At 43.4% G+C, this 22,868-nt stretch overlaps 1 protein-coding gene, 1 long non-coding RNA gene and 2 other non-coding genes across 7 annotated transcripts in view; 3 read left to right on the top strand and 1 right to left on the bottom strand.

The window, feature by feature from the left end:
* The window catches only part of LOC131585709 (uncharacterized), a 10,439-nt gene extending 5,788 nt beyond the window's left edge, over window positions 1-4,651 (top strand). For 2 of the 3 annotated variants that reach the window (XR_009279015.1, XR_009279016.1), the window contains one exon: window positions 163-4,651. This is a non-coding gene — a long non-coding RNA (uncharacterized LOC131585709). The remainder of the gene's footprint in view (window positions 1-162) is intronic. The other variant, XR_009279017.1, reaches the window with a different exon arrangement.
* On the top strand, window positions 1,754-1,825 carry TRNAQ-CUG (transfer RNA glutamine (anticodon CUG)). Its single transcript has one exon. It is a non-coding gene; the product is annotated as a tRNA-Gln (tRNA).
* Window positions 2,657-2,728, top strand: TRNAQ-UUG (transfer RNA glutamine (anticodon UUG)). Its single transcript has one exon. It is a non-coding gene; the product is annotated as a tRNA-Gln (tRNA).
* On the bottom strand, window positions 3,840-22,868 carry NARF (nuclear prelamin A recognition factor). 2 transcript variants are annotated; one of them, XM_058852092.1, is made up of 12 exons: window positions 22,851-22,868; window positions 22,226-22,314; window positions 21,626-21,706; window positions 20,613-20,756; window positions 18,830-18,962; window positions 17,139-17,273; window positions 12,744-12,862; window positions 11,823-11,952; window positions 11,103-11,175; window positions 8,619-8,756; window positions 7,851-8,008; window positions 3,840-7,291 (listed from the first exon to the last, which is right to left on the bottom strand). In XM_058852092.1, the coding sequence occupies exons 2-12, from the start codon at window positions 22,250-22,252 to the stop codon at window positions 7,050-7,052; spliced, it is 1,380 nt and encodes a 459-aa protein (XP_058708075.1). In that variant the 5' UTR covers window positions 22,253-22,314; window positions 22,851-22,868; the 3' UTR covers window positions 3,840-7,049. The 2 variants fall into 2 exon arrangements, with proteins under 2 accessions (XP_058708075.1, XP_058708076.1); XM_058852093.1 differs by lacking the exon at window positions 22,851-22,868 and adding an exon at window positions 22,529-22,778.

Raw genomic sequence — 22,868 nt, 5'->3', positions numbered from 1 at the left:
TGGGGGTGGGGGACAGTGGTGTGGCTGTTTTCGGGTGTGTGGGACAGTGGTGTGGCTGTCTTTGGGGTGGGGGACAGTGGTGTGGCTGTTTTTGGGGGGGGGGGACAGTGGTGTGGCTGGTGCGAGCACAGTTGTTTTTGCTAAAATCTTGGCTCCGTGCAGTACAGCTGGTGCGAGGGAAGGACGGACAGAGCGCTGCGCAGTGAGATGCCTGCAGCCTTTCTTCTAGTGCCCATAATAAATAGAATTGCTTCGTGCTAACTAAATTGAAACTGTTACTAAAGTTATTATTAGAAGCAATCAAAAGAATCAGTGTTACAAGGCAGATGCATCCCTTTACAGATGTTACATGTTAAAATTGAGGTACAGGATGTAGTTTAGAAGATCAGTGATGTCCAAAGGTGAAAACGGCCTTGAGATGGACAAAATTAGAACGACTTTAGGCATTGGGCCTAAAATTCATTAAATAGAAGACTAATTAGTGGACTTAGATAACACAACGCTTAGTACACACACATAAACCTGTGAGGTTATCCAGAGGACAACGAGGAAGAGGAGAAGCCTTTGCCAAAAGACCACGAAAAGAAGACTGGAGACCCCCTAACAATAAGTGAGGCATGTGCTGTGAAGAAAAGTGATGTAAAGCAAAAAAAAAAAAATCGTAAATCGGAGGAAACTTACGAGAAACATTAATGAATATGTATAAGCATACAGTATATAAGTTTAGCTTGAAGTGCTTTGTTTTGTACGTGAGGCAGGGTGGGAAGCCCTCCCTGTACCCCGGTCGGTTTTGCTTATGCTTTAATCATCCGTAAATTTTTTTACAAAATTGTATTCTTTTACTAAACAGTATTCTTTTTTACCAAATTACTATTCAATTCACTAAATTGTATTTATTTTAAATTAAACTGTTATTAAGTCAAGGGACCTAGTTATCAAAATTCTGATTTAATTTCTAACATGCCGTTTGAAGGTCTGTAGAGTCACAGGATGGGTTGGGTGGGAAGGAAGCCTTAAAGACCATTTAGTCCCACCCCCTGCCATGGTTAGGGACACACCAAGTTACTCAGAGCCCCGTCCGACCTGGCTTTGAATGTTTCCAGGGATGGGGCATCTTGGGCACCCTCTGCCAGTGCCTCAGCACCCTTGTTGGAAAAGATTTTTCTTTATCTTTCATAAGTAAGCTCCCTTATATACTGAAATGTCACAAGGTCCCCCAGGATCGTTCTCTGCTCCAGGCTGAGCAGCCCCAGCTCTCTCAGCCTTTCCTCATACAAGTGCTCCTCTGAGCATCCCTTCGTCTGACCCGCTCCAGGGGATCCACGCCTTTAATTAGGCAGCAAAAACTCCTTGCACACATCTGTCGTTTTCCCCTGCCTTGCTGGATGAAATGAAACATTGTGGCAATGCCGAACACAGCAAGCAGGCTCCCAGCACCAAATGCAGGGAAGCAAAATAAGTCCACGAATGTGAAAACTTGATGTTGAAAGTCTGTATTCGGCCTCTGGATGGCATGATCTGAGGAAAAAGGCTCCGTGAATGTATTTAATGCCACAGTGCTTCTCAGAGGGCGTTGTTTTCAGGGCTGTAGAACGTGAGTAATAAACAGTGGAATTCTTACATGGAATGAGTACGTGCGGAATGCAGGGAAGAAGAACAAGGCAGGGGTTTTGTTGACAGATCCATAAAAATCGTGGAATGTTTTTTCCCTGCATTTGGCTCAGTAGGCGCGGCTCGGGGGGTCGCATTGTGCGGTTCCATGGTGTAATGGTTAGCACTCTGGACTCTGAATCCAGCGATCCGAGTTCAAATCTCGGTGGAACCTGAAAGTTTTTGCCGCAACCACATTTCTTTACTGCTCAGAACCATGGAGAATGGCTTAAAGGCGTTTCGCATGGGCTGTTAGAGTGCTCTAAACATCCCATGCCTCGTAAAAAACGCACCTAAAGTAGAAAAGTAACCAGAGAGTTTTCCTGGTTCATCCCCCATTTATTATTTATTGCATCCAGGTTAGTACTTTCTGACAAATTATCTGAAGAATCTCAGACATGTCACAGCATTATTGTTTCCCTTTTTCTCTGTGCTTTGAATCGCCTGTACGGAAACACAGTTCTAAATTCTGCATCAGCAAAGCTGGCGGCAGCTGCTGAGCTCTGCAGGGATGAGGTTTTGGGGTGTCTCTGACAGCAGATGTTCGTGTTTACTTTCTGCCCTCAATATGCCAGGGGTGACCTTATTGTGACCTTCTAGTGGCCAAACGGGGAGCTGGAGAGGGACTTTGGACAAAGGACTGGGGTGGCAGGACAAGGGGGAATGGCTTCACTCTGCTGGAGGGAGGATTAGTGGGATATTGGGAAGGAATTCTTCCCTTTGAGGGTGGCGCGGTCCTGGCACAGGGTGCTCAGAGAAACTCGATGCTCCATCACTGGCAACATTCAAGGTCAGGCTGGGATAGTGGAAGGTGTCCCTGCAACCCAAACCATCCCACGATTCTCTGAAGACACCGAATACCGCAGAAGCTCGGGACAAACACGGATATTTGGGTTAAATTGCCGCCGGTCACTCCGGACACAAACGCAGGGCCGGCAGCGAGGCCCCGCGGCTTTGATTGCTGTGGATTAATTGTGGGGGCTGGCGGAGGCCAGAGGCACCGCCCGGTTCTATGGTGTAATGGTCAGCACTCTGGACTTTGAATCCAGCGATCCGAGTTCAAATCTCGGTAGAACCTGCCCCAGGTTTGTGTTTTTGTGCCCCCCGGCTCAGGGACAGACCGGACCGCGATGAAGATCAGCTCAGCAACGCAGGCTGTCCTCGACCTTCATGTGCCACGCTCCTCCCAATTTCCTTCAACGCAATCAATTTGACCAAAGGCTTTATATAATTCTTACTGCTTTTTAATTAGGGGTAATTCATTGTAATTTCGTTGTGCTTCATTGTATTTTACTGTTGTTTTACATTAAGTACTTTGTGGGGGGAGGAAAAAAGCCATTTACACTGTGGAACTTTAAAATTTGTACATTATTTTCCAGATGCACCCAACTGCTCACTTGAAAAATAAGGGCAGAAATGCAATGTTTTTGGATAAACTCTGCACAATTTAAATGGATATTCCCTCTGCTTCATTGACACAAACCTCCAGTAGTTATTTTTCGTTTCCAGAGCAGCTAAGGACATCTTAATACCTTGGCTCCCCCTCCTCCAAACCTGTCCTACGAGTCACTTGTTTACACAGCAACAGGAACAAGCCTGCTCTGTTTAACAACTCCTCCTCCTCCTCTGGCCAGGTAACCCTGCCTTGCTGGCCCTTGAACAAAAACACAGAATTCCTTCAAATCAAGTTATGATTCAGTAGAAATCCAGGTCCCAACTGCTCAGGAGAACATATGGAAATGTTTGCTGAATTCATTAAATTTTCACACAGCCTAGTGGTGAAAGAAATTCCTTGTCTATGTCAGGGCTGATTTTCATCCTTTCCTCAACTGTTGGATCAGGTCACACACGAACAAAGACCTTTTCCAGTGTTTTAACTTACTCCATGCAGTAACTTTAGCACAAGCAGCCACTCTCACAGGCTGGCTTCAGGCACCAACATCCTTCTCCCAGGCACAAGAGCTTTACAGCCACAGGGGCCTGTCTGCCTTGCAAGGAATCAATATACTGACAATTCTAGAGAGCAAATCACCATTTCCAACAGCAATCTGGCAACTTCCCCCTTTCATTTAGCAGAGTTTCAGCTGCAGCTGAAAAGTCCAACAGATGTGCCCCAGACAAACCCCCTGGGTAAAACCAGGTCTACTTAAAGAAACTTATACATGGAATGAGACAGAATCAGCACAGAATTGAGCACTGAGATTTATTCACAATTCATGGTCATGCTGCACTTGAAAACAAAGCACCAAAATTTGGGTAACTGAACATCATCCAGGTATAATCCAGCTGAGAGTGCTGCATTTGGGTATCTGCTTTACTCTGGGGGACAGCACAGCCAGGGCTGCTCGGGTCCTTGGCCACAGGGGACACACACAGGTGCTGTGGCTGAGGGAATCCTCCTGAACCAGGCAAAGGGACTTCAAAACGTGCTGGAACAATCTCAGAGCAAAGAACCATAACCCCAAGAATCCAGTATCTCATGCTCAAGTCAAGAACATCCCAGGACAATTTTATTAATTAATTTACTATGTCCAATTCCTTTCCCACAATCCCTCCAGTTTATAATTTTCTAAAAATCCTCTTGTCTCAGCACAACATTCAAGGCAGAGGTAAAGCACTATGGCTGTGGCCACGTCAGGAGCTTTTCCTGTTGCTGAAAAGACAGTAGCAGTAGAAATTATTAGGGAATCAGGGAATTAAATGGTACTGTAATTTCACAAGTGTGGCTACAAACTACACGTATTGTCAATGTTAATGGACTTTCCAACTGCAGATTTAAAAGCCAGAATCAAACCTTAGGCAAGTATTTCACTATATATGAAGCTGCAACAAGGTTTTCTGATATAGGTTAAAAATTCAGTGAAAGAAGGGGGAAAGATTAATGGGATGGATCTTTCCTTTTAAACTGGCACTTTAAAGAAAAGGCCTTTTAAAAATGAAAATATTTTACTCCAAAAAAAGTATTATAAAACAAAAGCTGACAAAAAAAAAAAAAAGACAAGTCTCAGTTAGTTAGGTCACTGATGATAACACATTCTGTGTGGCCACTACAAGCTCAGTCAGATGCCTTGTCTTTAAAAAAGATAAATCATCAACAGCTCTGCACTGTGACTACCTCAATAGGTTAAAACCCTTGAGCAGATGGAAGGAATGGTGGATCCAGCTGAAACAGGTTATTTTAGACACTGAGCCACTGATTTCCCTTGCACTGGGAGCAGAGCACATTTGTTTCAGCCACTGCCCAGCCCAGTCCTGGGCTCCCCCAGCAGCACAGGGAGAGCAGCAGGCTAGCACTGGCCAAAGTGCCATCCAGCCCTGGGGAGGATCCAGCACGTTGTACAAACAGTCCAGGGCTCTGCTTTCAGAACAGCAAGGCAGCTCTTGTGTAGCTTACTGAAGATTTCTTGTTTTTGTACCATTTCACCCAGTACACACACATAAAAAAATAAGCACACTGTACAAAGAGCAGCAGCGATATAATTTAAACATGCATCCAGCTACAAACCATATATACAGAGAAACAGGCCTATACAAACTGAACAGGACCACTTTATTACATTATTCTGGTGGAGTTTTTGGAGGAAATCACAGCAGATAAAGAAAATCAGACCGAAGGAGGTGTATGTTGCTTCTGAAAGTAATCTGTTCTGAAATGTCACACAACACCCCCACCTTTCTGTAGCAGACATTTTTACAGTTCCAGCTACACACAGCTCTTCCCACAACTCCTGGACTCCCTTTCCCATACAGAGGTAGATTTCTGTCGATGTTCTGATATTGCACCACGTTATGTATCATTCTTACCACAAGGAACAACTTGCAAAGGCTAATTTATATAATTCATGGGCATAATCTCATTGTGGGCATTCAGGAAATGCACTAATCAACTTTTTGAAAGGAAACTTCCCTCCACATGCAATAGTTTGTTATTTAGGTGGAGGTCCAATGGAAAGCTGCAATTTTTAACAGCTTCACATTAAGAGGGCTATTTCTTGTCAGCAGGGTGACACTTCACTGTCTCTCTCCTTTTCAGCCTCCCTGGTCTAGCCAATGCCAGGTCTTGCCCTACCTTCCCTGATGCTTCATCCCATTCCACTGTGTCAAGGTTAAATGTGTATTTTAAATACTTTTGCAGGATTTCTTACACAAGCAGTTGTAATATTGAGGAAATTTGCAAGAAGATTCATTCAAACTGCATGAAATAGTTAAAAAAGCTCATCCACACTTTCAGGCTGCATTAGGAAAGCTAGAACTTTGCTAGATTCAAACAGCCATTAATTGTGAACAGATCTGATGCTACCAGGAAAATCTGTATTAGTCTGGCAGGAGTCTTAATTTCTTTTGTCCATCACATTCTTCATTTACTCTCTGACAACTGGGGAAGTTGCAGACAAGCTGCATGGCAGTACCACTTCACAATGTCTGTTAATGAACCTCTATAGCATATTTATAAAAATAAGTGCATCAAAATTCATGATGCCAATGTATTGTAACTCTGATGAGCTCACAAGCATTGCTCAGTATTTTTTCTCAGAGGCACCCCAGGAAGTTATTTTTTGCACAAGTCTTTCAACATGGAGACAAATGAAAGAACAATCTGGGCATGTTCCACTCTCAGAAGCCAAAGCATGCAGCACCACTCCTTCTGGCTGCAAGCTTAGCAGAAAACTTAAAAGGAAACAAAGTTCTCTTCTTGTACCAACCAACCTCTTTGGAACTATTTTAAATGAACCATTTAGCATTACACTCCCAGATTCAGTTTCTGTGAAGCATTCTGTGACACTACACCAGTAAAAAATGGTGGGTAGTTTGGAACTGAGTATTTTTTGCTGAATTATGGATACAGGGCTTATAGAAATTCATTACATCTCTCCATATACTCACTTGTCCTTTAAAAGGTTCTTTTCCTTAACAAGGTAAGTAAATCCCAATTTACTTCACACCAACTGCATCAATACTGAAATTCCTGTTGACTGTTCTCCTGTGATGATAGGGACTGCAGACCTAGAAGTAAAATCATCTCAGCCTCTTGCAGGAGCCCATTTAATGTAGTGAACCCTTCACTTCAGGGAGTAACTTGATCAGGAATTGCACTCCCTGTCCCTGGCAGAAAGGGCTTATGTACCTTGCAAGATCAGGCTTTAGAATGAAGAAATCCATTCTATGCAGGAAATGACAAAGATTAAGAGTTAAATGACAGTGGCAGGAACCAGGGCTTTTGGAGACTTCTCTGGTTTTGCAAAGCAATGGTTTTTCCCAAGAACTTTTGCAAAGCAGTGGTTCTTCCCAAGAACAGTCCCAAGCTGGGCAGAGCCTCCCTCGCTGGTGCCCAGTGGCTGTGATTGCAGAGGGTTCCAGTGCTGCCCTGCAGCCTCAGCACAGCTCTGCACCTGCACCCGTTACCATTTGATATCCAAACTGCTCGTGCTTTGATTTACTGCACTGTACGTGGTGTGCAAAGTGTCCTGGACCTTCTTGGAGTCCATGCCCTCCAGCCAGTCCTGGTACATCCTCTGGACGTGCAGGTTGGTTTCCGGCAGCCTGACGGGAATCGCGGTGTACACCTCTTCCATCTGGGCAAGCAGGGCTCTGTCTGCTTTGCCATCCTCTGTCTGGGCCTGGCCCTTTCCATTGAGGCACCCTTAGGGAAAAAAGAAATGAAGAACATAGAAGGTGATGGAGATTTGATGTGAAAAGAAAGTCTCTGTTAACTCAGAATTTTTTTTTCACACTTCTCTAAAGGTTTTTTTTTTTTTTAACTTGCCCCCACACTGTTACAATTTGTATTTACCTAAAGTGACTCCGGTATCAACTTCATCTTAATGGAAATGAGGTTTCCATATCAACAATCTTTCTCTGCATTCTCCATGGTTTTATGATCCTAATTATGTTCCTTGTCTTTTTTTGCCCTTGACAGCCACCATTTCAGAGCATCCTCTGAGGTTTGGCAGTGCAGGCACTTATTTATAGGTCAGAAGAGAACAAGTAATATTGTGACTAATTATAGAAAACTCAATCATTTTTTGAACCAACCCTGCAACTGTAATTGGTGTTTTGGACACTCCAATAAATAGTGAGATTTTAGATTATTAAGAAGAGAATTAAGAGGGAATGAAATTAAGTGCCTGCCTGTAAGGCAGCTTTCCTCTGAGATTCAGGACACATGTGCTGAACAATTGCGGATCCACAATTATTCTTACCTCCTGGGCAGGCAAGGACTTCCACAAAATGGTAGAAAAACTTTCCTTTTTTCAACTTCAGGACCATGTTTTGGATATTTCTAAAGCCATAAGCTGCTGCAAAACGCAGCACTGTCTCCCCATCCTTTTCTAGGGTAACTTCTTGAAAGTCCTTGTTCCTGTCAAGACACACAGAGAACATTTTAACCCCCTGCATTCCCAGAGGAACAATCCAACTGTGCCAGTTCGTGTTCAGATGCTCCAGAGGGAACAGAACAAGTGTAACAGCGAGATCAAGGTGAACTCTTCCACCTTCTAAACTGAGTTAAGCAGAAGTTGGGGTGGAATCTTCATAATAGAATTCTACTTCATTTTCAAGTGCAGGTAAGTTTTTATTACAATGAGTACCAGCAGGAGCTGCTTTACAATGAGAGACTTGCAGGTTAATAGCCTGTAACTGCCTATCAGCCAAAGACCAGGCTAGCAGCTTCTTTCACTGCAGCACCAACCAAAGCAGGGGAATTCCTGGGCTTCAGGAACCAGTTCCTTGCCAAGAGGGTGGCCAAACCCTGGCACAGGCCTGCCAGGGAGGTGGCCAATGCCCCAAGGCTCTCAGTGTCTAAGGGGCATTTGGACAAAGCCCTCAATAACATGCTTTAACTTCTGGTCAGCCCAAAATGCTCAGGCAGTTGGACTAAGTGACTGCTGTGGGTCCCTTCCAAGTGGAAATACCCTCTTCTGTTCTAGCTCATCCATTCTACATAACAAGGATACAAAACTCTAACTTACTTTAATGCTTTGTAGGTTATCTCCTTGACATCCATGCCAAAAAGCTCCTTTGCAGCATGTTTAAAAATGTGCTCCAGGTAACCATCAGATCTCTTCCCATCATGCCTTACTACATCTCCCTCCTTTAGGTCATCAAACCTTAGGAAACAACAAAATGGAAGATCAACTCCAAAAATTTCATTCTTTCACTTCAATAAAGAAGTTTGTTTCTCCCCTTCTCTGTCTCCCACTAAGAAGTGTTTTGTAGCACTGAAAATGGATTACATTTTTATTTATTACAGTTTAAAAAATGTAAATTACTCAGGACAGCAGTGAGATGTTAAAAAATTAATTAAAAAATTATAGGTGGCTTTCCATTTTGAGAAATATCAAGCAACAGTAATTTATAAGAATGCACCTTTATCACAACCTGAAGATTTTAAGTCATTTACTACTTAAGAGCCATTTTAGAGAAAAATTACTTAAATAAAATTATTCAAATAAATGATCATTTTTTGCCTGTGAGAATACAAAACTACTTCAGAAGTTATGAGTCCTTGCTGACAATTCTCCCTACTTTAGGAATTGTCACAGTCTGTGCCAATAAAATCACACCAAATCACTACAGCTGCAACCAGGTTACAACAGTGTACTCTGAAAATGAGTGCTACACTGTGGTTCAGGAGAGAAAATGGGAGATCAGATCCCAAGGGCATCTCCTGAAGTTCACCACCCCCCTGTTAAAAGCAGCTCTGAAGAGCCCACATTCATAAAACTGTTTTAATACCCAGCACTTTATGACAAATTGCTGCTGTGCTGGGACTTGTTTTAAGAGGATGACTTCAAGTTCAAATTTCTCTGCAAGGTCTACTTTAAGACCCCAGAAGAGCAAAAATTTGTCATTACGTGTCACAGTTGAACCAGTATTATCAGATCAGTCCTTTTAAAAATTGTTTTCCAATATAAATTGAGGGCACTTGGCTTGTTCAGCCTGGAGGAGACTGAGGTCAGACCTCACCAGGATCTGCAGCTCCCCCTGAGGGGCAGCTCTGATCTCTGTGACAGTGACAGAAGCCACAGAACGGCTGGAGCTGGGCCAGGGGAGGTTTGGGTTGGATCTCAGGGAAAGGTTCTTCCCCCAGAGGTGCTGGCACTGCCCAGGCTCCCCAGGGAATGGGCACAGCCTGAGGCTGCCAGAGCTCCAGGAGCCTTTGGGCACCCCTGCCAGGGATTTTGGGGTGTCTGGGCAGGGACAGGAGCTGGGCTGGGTGATCCTCACGGGCTCCTTCCAGCTCAGGATATTCTGTGATTCCATAAATTGAGTTAATGAACCAGGTACATTCTGAGTAACAGCTTGTCCTTTCATTGGATAGGCTGACAGAGAATTGAAAGACTGTCTCTAAGTGATTCTGCTATAGAATTACATGACTGTCTCTGTGATTATTCCTGCAAGAACTTTATTCATTCTCATTCTGTGTGACAATTCAGGTAGAAGCAATCATAGGAACTGCACTACAAACACAGCTCTGAACATGTTCCCACTGACCCACTCAAATTTATCCCCTCTAGATCCAAGCAGGATACTAGCTGGAATTGAAAAGGATTTTTCAAAACTTCCAGAGCTTTCTGTTTTGTGCAAGACAGCACATTTATTGCTTCACTAGCAACCCTCTGGAAAGATACCAAGGAACATCTGTCACAGCTGAACAAAGATCAGGGAGAGCAGCCTCTGTAACTACAGAATTAAACACCACACACGCTGCTCCCTGAGCCAAGCATAAGGGATGGAAACAAAACCTCTCCAATGCTTTGTGTGCTTCTCATCTAAAGCACAGCTCAGTTTGATCTCATCTTGAAAAACTGACTGCTGTCCTCAGTATAAAAAACAATTAATTACCATTTCCTGAAAGGGTGTGGCTTCTAGCCTTCTACATGAACATACTGGGGAAGGGAAATTTACAGTGAGGATGCTGCTGTGAAAGAGAGGGGAGCCCAGAGCAGATGGTCAGCCCAGAACTGTGTCCCAGCAGCTTTGTGGGAGGCAGCTGGACAGGGAAGATCAGACTGCTGGGCTCTGCACAAGGAGCACAGGAGAGCTCACAACAGGGTCACCATCCCCAGACAGCCACACTTCAAGGCTTGAACTTCATGCAGTCTAATCTGTTTTTACTGCATTAAAATATAAACCAGGAGCTACACACATCTTCAAGTCATAAATTTTAAAGGGTCATTACCTCAAATTATCTGCTTTGTATTTAGACCGTACATACAGGTTTATATTTTCTGTTTCATATCACTTTTATATTTAGCAGTGAACATCTAAGATAATATTTTTCTGGGTTAGGCCACTATATAAAGGGTGAAGCTCAGGCTTTGATGCACATTTTTTTTCTCTAAAAAGAAAAAACATTCTTCTAAGCAGTTTTACACTTATGTTGAATATGCTCCAACATGTCATTTGTCATCAAAGTAAGGAAGCAATCCACACACAACAAAACTACTTACAAACTATCTACAGCTACTTCAGCCACATCTTTCATAGACACATTTTTCTGTTCCATTATTTGGACAATTTCACCTGTGGGAAAACACATGACATTTTACTTTCAACACAAAGCACAACACCGTGCCTCTGTTTCAGAGATCAACATCCCAACACCTGCATGTGCTTTGAGTCACATTCTCCAGCTCTTCCTACAGTCACTTCCCTCCAGTAACTGAGAAGCCTGACACTTCCAGCTCCAAAGAAAAGAGGCCTTCATCTTGCCCAAATTCTGCTTAAATCCTCAGCCTTTCTGTTAGGCCAAGTTTGGAAATATCCAAACTACACTGCAGGATGTTTGGACACTAGGGCTAAAGACATCATTTTCACCAAAAGGCAACTGGTGCCATGAATTAGGAATAATTCTTAGTAAAATAACGACCATAGACAAGCCAGATAATCATTTTAATTATGGATTTGCATAACTTTAACCTTCTCTAACAGGCTGACAAAGTAACTGATTTTTTTGAAGAATAGCAACTTAGAAGGAAAGGATGTGTCACTCTGCCTTCCCTGTGCAGTACTTGTACTACCAGGAGTACAAAAATATGTACTAATCATTAAAGCAGAAAAAAACCTAATGACTAAAGCATACTTGAAAAAAGCAAACTCTGGCATAAAGGCCAACCCAAAAATGGTGATTCACTTATATATTTATAGATGATAAGTTTAAAAAAGTTAACCTGATGTCAGGACACAATCAACTTCTGGTGAATTATACAAGGCAGTGTAGAAATCTTCCCTCAAGGCTTCCAGCTTTTTGTCATAACAAGGTGCCACGACTACATGGAAAATTTTCTCAGGAGACAAGTTCTGTGGAACACAGAAGGGAGCACACGTGAAATCCGTGAAGAGCGAAAGACAGCTTGGATGGCAGGGACAAAATTAGGGACATTAACCTCATGCAGGCAATACCTGGAGTAGAGTCCCTAGCCATGAATTTTAAAGAATGTTGCACACAGATAATGATTTGTCAGAAGTCACAAAGCATCAGCAACGAACTTCCAAAGTTGGTGTCCTTGCTGGACCATATTCCCTCAGACCACATTTTCTGCAGCTTTTTGATTGCTTTAGAAAGTGAATACAAGTCAGGAGTTCAGAGTTCTGGTTTCTGCCTCTCACTCACTCACTTTCACCCACAGGAAGCCCTTCAGAATTTGTCTGGAAGATGTGAGTGACTAGAACCTGCAGACAGCAGCACTTCCCTACAGAATGTGCCTGTAGCTCCATTTTGGTATGATATGTAGAGAACAGCAATTCTTTTCAACACACAAAATTGAGGAGATAAAAAGGTTAGTTCCTAGGATACAATGCTTTTATTGAACTCAGACAACAGGGCAATTTCCACATTATTATCCACCACTCCTGTTTTGGCTGTGCTGTAGAACTACACAGGCAGCGTTTCACAAAAAACCCTTTAACTGCTACGGATTTAACTTTTAACTTTACCCATAAATATCTAAATCCATGTTGCTCTGGGGGTGCAAGGATTGCTGCCAGCTCACACTGCACAGTATAAAATGAGGTTCTTTGTATCTCAGTATTAAAGCTCATCTTCTCTATTTAAAAGACTATAATGGTAAAAATAAATCAGAATTACTTACCTGCTGCCTGGCAAAGTAGCCCTTCACAAGGGAGCCCATGATCTGCTGTGGAGACTTTGCAGTGCAAATGTGAGAGGTCACCAGGTTGGTGAGTACCCTTTCAGCATATCGGATCCAGCCTGCAAGCACAAAAACATGTCAGCTACAGAGGAGTGACCCATAAGCACAGCAAGTGGCAGCAGTCACACAACAGATCCTGAAAATGATGACACCTTCACAATAGGGAGGACATTTCTGAGTAGGCTGGAAGCCTCACCTTGGGAACCTCAAGGCTCTGTTAATAGTGCTTTAGTCAATAATCAATAATTCACTGTGTCAGTAATTGTAGACCAAGGTCCACTGTGAACTTCATGACCTGTTACCCCCTTCCTCATGCACAGATTTAACAAAGCAGAAAGAACAAGACCCCAGCTAACAAAAATTTGACCTTCTAGACTTCAGCCCTTGGATCACCACATACTACAACAAATGCACTGTTTGGCTGCTTAACTGTAACCTGGTGCTTCCTGAGATTTAATATCCATGCACCCAGCTTGCCTCCCCTAGAACAGAAGAGTCTGTTGGATAAATGGATAAGGATGCACATGGATTAAGCCTAGAAAAAAATGGCTTCTTTTACTATTGTTAGAGTAGCCACACCTTCAGAAACACCCTCACACTCCCACACCCACAGGAACCACCTGAAATCTCTCTGTATGCAACATTTGTCCTTAGTTCCTCACGAATCCCCCTCTCTTTCACCAGACCCCTTCAGCATTCCAGCTTGGGCAAGCTGTGGATACCCAGAGCACCCCCAACATCCAGAGCTGTTGTATTATTCCCCTAGTAAATGAACAAATCAAGGTATTTAGGGTGTGCAATTCTTTCTTGGGCTCTGTAGCTCTTACTGAAAAGCCCAGAATCCTTCACAGCAAGGGTTGGAGCTTTTTTCATCTACATGACACCTACATTGTGCAGGAGAGTTAGGCCCAGCCTTCGAGGCAGGTGTGTTGCTTTTGGTGCTAAGAAATGGTGAAAAGAATTGTGCTTTGTCTTCAAGCAAATTAGTGATTACATAAAAGAGAGAAACTGCTGTGTAGTACATGCTGCCCAGGAAGGGGAAAACCTGGAGGTTAATTTTTAAGCTTGAAATTACCACTTATGTAAAAACACCTGGTACTGTTTAAGTCAGAACAATACCACAAATGCCAACAGCAGCACGAAACTGGGATGCAAAGCAGTGTTCAGATGATTTGTCTCTCTGTAGCAGAGAAATAGTCTTCTCAGTGTAATAACATTTTACTGCTGAAAATGAGAAGGTGCTAAGTATTAGGAAAACCCAAAGCTGTTTAAGTATTCCCAATTCTTGTTAACATACAGGCTGGTTTCCATAAAAAATCACACATCTTCAACAAGCATTCATTTCTGCTGTAGGAAAAGCTGAGGACCATGGATTTACCCATTGTGTACTGGATTTTGAGACTCTGAATTGGAAGTTTGCCTAATGTCCACCTTCAACTGGGACTTTAAGTCCAAGACATTACCTACAACAAAGCACTGAATTTATTGGTGCTTGATAAAAAGCTGTAGTAGCATATTCTGCATGATAGGTACATCCCATTGATTAAATGGCTTTAGTCTCAAGTGCTATCCAAACAGAACTAAAACTGCTTCAAACAAAACAGAGTTTTAAAAACACTTGTACTCACCATTAATCACCCCAGCACTCCTGCTATGAGTGCTCTTATAATTGGAATGTTTTTGATATTGTAGTCACGACCTTTAAGGAAATTTCACTAAATCCCATGAGATTTCTGACAGGTATTGTCTGAAGCCATTCCTTAAATTGTTTCTGTCCTTGCAATGGATGGAACAAGTGTCTCATAGCAGCAGCTCCCAAAGATCATTAGTGTCATTAGTCACTGGTAAATTGTACAGGCAGCCTGGGTGAGTGAGCATTTACCTGCACTCCACACACACACTGCTGCTTCTGCCCCTTGATCACAGGGCTGAATTGCAGAGCCACAGCTAGGCAAAACCTCAGAGACCCCATTCTTATATCAGGGTACAGCTGCACTCATCCAGATCCACACCCTTCATAAACTCATTTGCATTCTTGGCAATTTACTGGCTCGTGTTGGCATCAAAGAGCAGAAGGCACTACAAGTCACCATATGAGCTCTTGCAGATGCAGCTCAGAACATGTTATCTTTGGTGGTTTATTGTGAGAAAAATCATGAAGGTGCATCTATGGATCTGTAGGAAGTGTAAAAGAAACTAAGCAAACTTTTGCTACTGTAAAACCCCATTCCTGGAAAAGGAAATTGGGACTGGGACAACAGCATTAGAATCCTCAATACTTATGAGCTTCCTACTGCTGCTGCAAGTCTGCCTCACTGGCTTTTCTGGGAGGACACAGAGGTTGGCAGTGCCTTATAAACACTAGATTTTCCAGAGCAAGTGCTTCATGTTGCTCACCAGCCTGGTACATTAAGGAAGGGAACTGATTATTTTGAGATATTGCATATGCTATGAGTAGTAACAGTACTGTTCTTTCAACAGGAAACACACCAAAAAAATGAGCTCAGTTTCTCCCCAGACAGTAGCAGGAACTGAACAATTAAGACAGGGACAAGACAACAGCTTTTCTCAGGTTCTGGGCTATCCAGGCTCTGCTCTTTGCTCATGGTAGATGTTACACCCCAGAAGGCTGCAGAGGGGGATAGGTCTGTGCAAAGTCACACACCAAGATAAAAAAGAGTAAAGCATTTATACTTGAGTTCACATTGACCTTGCATCTACAGAGCTATAGAAAAACCATTTTGTGATAAACACACCCAGTAAACAACATCTCTGGGACAAATTTATGTAATCTGAGGGTAGAAAGAGGAAGGAGAAAAAGGAACAGAAAATGCACTCAAATAAGGTCAAGAAACACAGTGAACAATCTCAGTTTAAAGATGACTAATCAGGATTTTTGTTTTCTCCAATTGCTGACAAAGAAATATACCATATGTTTTCAAAATGGATTTAAGGTGATATTCTGGGTTAGTTTCACAGAAATGGAAAGCACCCATGCTTCTGTTACCTCCTCTATCACAATAGAGAGCTGACACCAAAAACAGCAATGACACCAGAAACCACCTTGTGCAGACCACACAAGGACAAGAAAAGTGCTCTGTTATCTGTTATAAAATATTTCCACTGAGAGCAGCAGATAATCTGAGCTGTTTCCAGATGAAGAAAATTAAAATTATCTCACAAATTCTAAAAGAAATCCTCAGATTTTGAATTTTACCTAAAGCACATACAAGACAACAAAACTAAGTAATAGGGGTATTTCAACTGCACAGGTTTTACAAGAAAAAGAGCAATATACGTCTGCTACTGAAGATAAGAGGTTACACTAAGATAACATTAACAGAAAAAACAGAAACATGTTTTTAATATATATATATGTAGTACTTAAAGCATAACCCAGATCTTCCACTACAAAATACACAGAAAAAACAAAAATACAAGTATGGTTCAAACAGCAGTATTTAAACTTCAAATCAATGACAACAGCAGATTCTGGGGATCACCAACAGCAACTCATCATTGCTCTAATGTTTAATAAATGCAAACCACTTGAGTTATTTCAAAGCTAGCAAGCAATACTTTGGTATTTTTATCAGCCTTTTGAGAAGCAACACTATGAACTTTAGGGTAGAGTTGAGGAGGGTGTTAGACAAAGGAGTTACTTCCTTTTTGATACTTCTTTTTTAGGAATGTGACTTTTTACTTGAATTAAAACGGTGCCATGCTAACAATGGAAAAAGAAAGCAGTGACTGCATGTTCTGCATCTTTTCAGCTGTTACAAGTGCAGGTTCTGCTCATAACAGAACACCTTCTCAGATGCAAGGTTCTCAGAAGTGAGACATTTAGCGAGTCAAGTCTGTGACATTTCATGTGAGAATTACTTTCCATGTGTCAGACATATCCACCTCACAGTCATCACAAAGAATGTCACTCACTTCTTCCCCCAAGGCTTAAGTGGTAAGTTCTAAACTTTGCTTAAGATAACAAAGGTTGTGGTTTAACCATACTGAAGTTCCTTTAAGATTCTTTTCAATGAGGAAATGCCCTGTTACACTTTGTGGTCTGAACACACAAGCAGCACCCATTAAACTCCTCCATTCCAGTTCTAACTCTCAATTGCAAGCACTGAAATGCACTCAGGATGACCAGCGATACTGGGAACAAATACTTGTTCTTGTAAATACAAATACGTGTGCTTGGTGTCCCTGAAAAGCAAATCAAAAATGCTCTAAGTCATGTAAGGCTCCCAAAGGAAGCGACCCTTTCCTCAGCTCCTTGGTAGTTCCAGTGAGACCAGTCTAAAGGGCAGGAAGGATGGATAAATCAGTTCTTACCAGGGCAAGCAGAGGCAAACATTGGTAAGGCATGTTCCTCCTGGTTCCTCCGTTGGTACCGCTGCACAAATTCCCTCTGGCTCTCCAGGATACTGAAATCTGCAGCTATAGTGGTGTCAAATACATAATGCACCCCTAGGGAAGCAAGCAGAAAGGAACAGGGGATCACTAGGATGTTTTCCACCCCACAAACCCATTTCAAAGTTCCAGGCCTATGAAAAATCTTGAAGGATCAACACGGGATCCCCTCTCTTTTCCCCTCTGCAAATTTTCACAAACAGTAGAGTCATAAATAAAAGCCATACAGTGGAAAAACATTTTTACATCCTGAGTTTAAAAGGACCACCAAGTGGCTAATGCTGCAAGCAGCACTGCAAACACTCTGCATCCTTCTGAGCACTTTGCATCCATCACTTTTAGTTCAATTGAACAGGATGTCACGACTCCTGGGTGACATGCAGTGACTCTTGCAAAGCAATGTTCTTTTCAAGATGTGCTGAAGTTACAAAAAATTATATCCAGCTAAGAGGCGTATCTGCCAGTGCTCAAGTTTTTTGCAGAGGTACTGGAGCATATCACCAACACAGCAGAGAGCATCTGGCTGCTCACTGAGCAACACACTCCCTCTAAGCCTACGTAACACTGAGCACGTCCCCACAGAAGTGAGTATAGATAATGAATGCATTCTAGGAAAACTGAGGCCCACCAGAACTTTGGAATGTTTTGAGATGAAGAAACTGGGTGCAGAGATGCATCAGAAAAAACATGAAAAATGAATATATATACATACATATATCTATATAGACACAGATGGGAGGAAACAGTTTATAGATTTTTTTACTGTCCTTCTTCTTCCTTCAAGTAAATAAAAAAAAACCTCCCAAATTTACAAGGAAAGTGGCTTTTGCTTTTTATTTAAAACTTGGTATATAATGAGCAAAGGAAATACAGCTTTAACATAAAACAGGCAGATACAACAGTTCTTGTAATTTCAAATTACACGAAAAAAACAGAACTGAGAATCTTCTAGAGATACAATGTGTCAAAAGGACTGAAAGGAACTTAGAATAAGAATTACCTTCTCCCTCAAGTTATAAAATAATGAGAAGCTTGTGACTAAGCCCTCCCTGATTTCTTGGCAGAAAAGGTTTTGGAACCAGCTCTACAATGTCCTCCTGTTCTGTGACCTTTACTGTGAGCAGGGAATGTCTCCAGCCCATTTCTCACACTGGTGTATGTGGCACTGGTGCCTGGCTGTAACTTCCCACAGCATGGAGTTCAAACTGTGAACGAGGTTGTGCAACGGCCCCTTAGCACTGCATAACAAAATATCACGGAATGGAATCCCACCATTGGTTTTTCTTGGGAAGAACCTTAAAGCTCATCCAGTTCCACCCTTGCCATGGGCAGAGACACCTTCCACTATCCCAGGTTGCTCCAAGCCCAGTCCAACCCAGCCTTGGACACTTCCAGGCATGGGGCTTCTCTGGGAACCTGTGCCATGGCCTCACCACTCCCACTTTGTCCTATTATCTAATCTAACCCTGCCCTGTTTCACTCCATGCCCTTGCCAAAAGCCCTCTCCAGCTCTCTTGCAGCCCCTTCAGGTACTGGAAGGCTGCTGAGAAGGCAAAACCAACCAAAACAATCCCTCCCTTTCTGCTTCACCACCCTAACAAATGCAAACTTACCAAGACTTTTGAGGAAACCACAGAGTCTCTTGGCTGCTTCATTCACAGAGAGACTGAATTTAGCAGCAAAATAAGGCAATGACTGAGGGCATAGAGACACTGCCAACACTTTGTGTTTTGAGGTATCACATTTCTGGTAAATTAAACAAAGGGAAAAAAAAAAGATATGTCATTACAACAGGGTAAGGCTCCTTGTTTTCCCTTCCTTTCCCATTCCTGGAGTTATTCCTTAGAGTCTAATGCTTCAGTGGGCCAGTTCATTAAAAATCCCATGAAACAACTCTCAAGCTGCAGCAGGACAGGATGTTCCTCTGCTCCTGACTGTTCATCTCCAACCATCTGCAGATGTTCTTTTATATAACTCAGGGGAAAACCATCCTTCCTAGGACAATTCTGCGGTTGGTTTCCAAGTGGCATAAGGAAAGTTAAGGGACATTCAGCACCTCTGATGTTTTAGTAGAATCAAATATTCTAGCAAATATGAAAAGAGCTGCATGTTTAGACATTAATAAAAAATGCTTACAGAAGCAGGGGCATTTGAAATTATAAATACAACCCAGCAAATTACATATCTGATTTTTTATTAAGGCTACCATGTCTTTATCACTGCAGTTGTTCAGGGAAAGTGGCAAGATGGGACTCTCAACAAATCAGCATTTGCAAGCACTGAGGAATCCTATGAAAATAGCCAGTGTATGGTGTGGAACTGTGCAGCTCTAATGACCATGGCCTTGTGCTGAAGATTAATCATGTGTTTTAGCTGGGACATTTTCCACACCAGTGGAACCCTTGGAAGACAAAGCAGGACTGTGCTACAGACAAGAGTCACCCTGCAAAGGTGAGAGCCCAGAGCGTGTACTGATCCACGTGCTGGGCAATGACCCTTCAAGGAGAGCTCCTGACTCAGAGCTCATGATTGCCCTTTGCTCACTGTCTGTGTTTGGACCCCTGGAGTTGTGATGAAGGTACCTGACAGCCTTGCTGTTGTAGGATTCAGGCCCTCTGAACAGAACCCATGTGACCCAAAAGATAATTTTATCCCCCTTCTCTTCTAATTTTCTCATATACGACTACATCATTCTGTATGGAGAGTTAAACTCCTAAGAAAATGTAAGCACTGTGTAATTAATCCATATTTATGATACACATGTACAGATTAAGAAGAAGTTTCAATTTTAGTAGCTTTTGAACAGTCTGTAGCAGACATAAAATAACTAATTTAATATCAGCTTCTAAGGATCTAAGCACTACACATTGCAACTAACTTTCAGAAAAAACAGAAGTTAGCAGAAAATAAGACAGCAATAGAACTCTTACGAGGTTTGCTATGAATATGGACAAAATGTAGTCAGGTTGAATATACATTAAGAAGAATTCTAATTTCAAAAGCATGTCTTCACAGGTTTGTATACTGTGGATACATTAGCACCAAAAACCATCCAGAACAGTCCTAGCAATGAAGGTATGAGTGTCTATAAACACTGAACTACAGAATAATTTATTAGTGCAGTAATGAAATCATCACATTGCCAATAAACTTTCCTCCTGCAGGTGCAGTAACTTCCCTCTGGTGCTTACGTTGAGTGCTGTGACCTCAGCTCCAGTACAAAATTATTTTAAGTACTTTAACGTTTGAGCTGCCTGAAGTTTTCACTTCCTCTTTAGAAAAAGCATATCCTGACAAATCTTCATGTTATCTGCCTTGGGAAACCAGGCTGCTTAGTCATTCTGCAACTGCCTCCTCCTCACAGAAAACAGTGGGTTATTGTTTGGGTCACTTTACCTTATTAAGGTTGAGAACACGAAAGAACTCCTTCTGATTCTGTTGGAAAACTCTGGCTCCTTCCTCCAATGTCATGCAACTATCACAAGCTAGGCAGTCGCTAAGAAGTATTTTAGCATTAGCCAATGTATCAAACTCATTTTTCTGGTGGTAAAAAAAAAAAAGTAAACAAGTATTTAATAATGATCAAATAATTTTCAGGATCTCTGCAATAAGCTAGATGAAAAGCAAACACAGTATCACTATTGAGTATAAAGCAGGACAATCCATGACTCTTGCATAATATCCAAGGTTATTTACAGGTAAACAAAATAATATGTTCCATCCCAATCATAGCTCTGCTCCTCCTATTACTGTGAAACTGCAAAATGTTTAAGTGTAAACAAAGATCTAAATTTAGCCCCTAGTCCATATGCTAGTAACTCAATTTGCACTGTGCTTCAGAACTGACAGTCCCCATCAACTCACCAAGTAACTGAGAAAATTTTCCCTTGAACTATTAAAGCTCTTTAACCAGATGTCCCTTTAACAGCAAGGTGGCTTAGGCTTTGTACCACGAGGTAAAACAAACAGAACACAGTCCCACTGGAAACATTCTGTGAGATCAAGAGTTTCACACTCCTGGCTACGACACTAACTGCAGCTCATCTGAGAAGGGGGAATATTTTGTACTTGGATATAAAGAAAAAGTAGATATTCTGTCCACTTGTACTATCAAAACTCCTCTTCTTATAAGCTCTCTGTTCTGAAGACTTGATGTAAGAATTTTGGCATTCCAAATTTTTAGAACTTAGAATTTCTGTTTTGTGTTTGCATAGTAAGGGCTTTTACTTCACCTTTTTACAAGATTTTTGATTCACATATTAAGGGGTGTCTGTAAGAGCTCATAATTGTTTTCAACTGCTTGTTGTTTATTGTTACACTTAGTTGAAAGTTGTCTCCTTATAACCTCCTTTGGGGTGCACAAAACAAAAGAATATAGAGTCTAACACAGCTTTTAGAAGGAACATTACCTCTTCAGAGCCATCATTTGAACTCAATGCATCAACAGACGTACTTTGCGTATCATCATTTTTCTGTTTTTTACTGCACTCCTGAAACAAAACATGAAATGCATGGATTATGCAAAGCCCGTTCACCATTCTGTAAGAACACTTTTGCGGAACTGCTCATGTCCTTAACCACTGATAGTGTTATTTACAATGTTTTGAAACACACGCAAGACCCGGTGTTCAAAGTACAATTGCTACGACGGAAATAATTTCCTCGGAATTTCCCTGCTTCGTCGGTTCGAGAGTTCTGGGCGGTTTGTTAACCTGAGGGGCTGCCCCGCGCAGGCACCGGAGGAGCCGAGGGCGCTCCGAGCCGCCCGGGCCCAGGCGCGGCCACATCCCGGCGCTACCGCGCTCGGGGCTCCGCCGGGAGGTGTCACGGCCGGGCCACGGCTGAGGACGCGGAGCTCGGTCACCTTGGGGCCGGCGGCCAGCGCCACTTCCCCTGCCGGGGCTCCCGGGCCACCGGACGAGGCTGTCCCCGCCGGCTGCCTCCCCCAGCCCCGAGACGCTGTCCCCCGCAAGCCGAGGGGTCGGGCAGGACCCGGCCGCCGCACTCACCTTTTTGGTGCAGTTCTCGCACTTCATTTGCGGCGCGGCCGGTGCAGCCCGGCCCTGGCGCGGCTGCCGAGCGCTCCTGGCCGCCGGGGCTGCGGGACAGGAGAGAGCGGGGCGGGAGGTGAGACCCACACGAGCAGCCTCCAGCCCGGCCCTCGATGCCCTCCAGCCCGGCCCTCGATGCCCTCCCTCCCGTCCACCCGTCCCCGCCGCCCTTTGTTGCCGCGCCCGCCCCACCGGGCGGTCCCGGGGCGGGGGCGGCCCCGCCGCGCTCACGTGTCCCGCAATTCCCTCGCCCGGAATTACCCCGCAAACGCCGCTGGCCCCGGCGCTGCGGGCGGCACCGAGCGGCCTCGGAAGAGACGCGGGGCGGACAGCGCTGGCCGAGCCCCAAGGGAAAGGTGCCCCCGCAGCACGGCCCTGGCCCCGCACGGGGAGCGGAGCCGCCGCACCCCCGGCTCTTCAGAGCCCCCCGCACCGAGGTGACGGGAGAGCGGCTGAGAACGAGCCGCAGCTCGTCAGCTCCACAGGAAAAAAAAATAAAAACAAATAACGACCACCGAAATTCCCCCGAAAGCCCCAGTGCAGCCTATCAAGGAGGCAGCGGGGCTCAGCGCCGGTCCCGTACCTGCCGCCGGGGCTGTGC

This window comes from Poecile atricapillus, chromosome 17 (genome assembly GCF_030490865.1).
Source record: "Poecile atricapillus isolate bPoeAtr1 chromosome 17, bPoeAtr1.hap1, whole genome shotgun sequence".
Taxonomy (NCBI): Eukaryota; Metazoa; Chordata; class Aves; order Passeriformes; family Paridae; genus Poecile; species Poecile atricapillus.
Note: the sequence above shows the minus strand (reverse complement) of the source record. Positions and strands in the feature narration are given on the sequence as shown.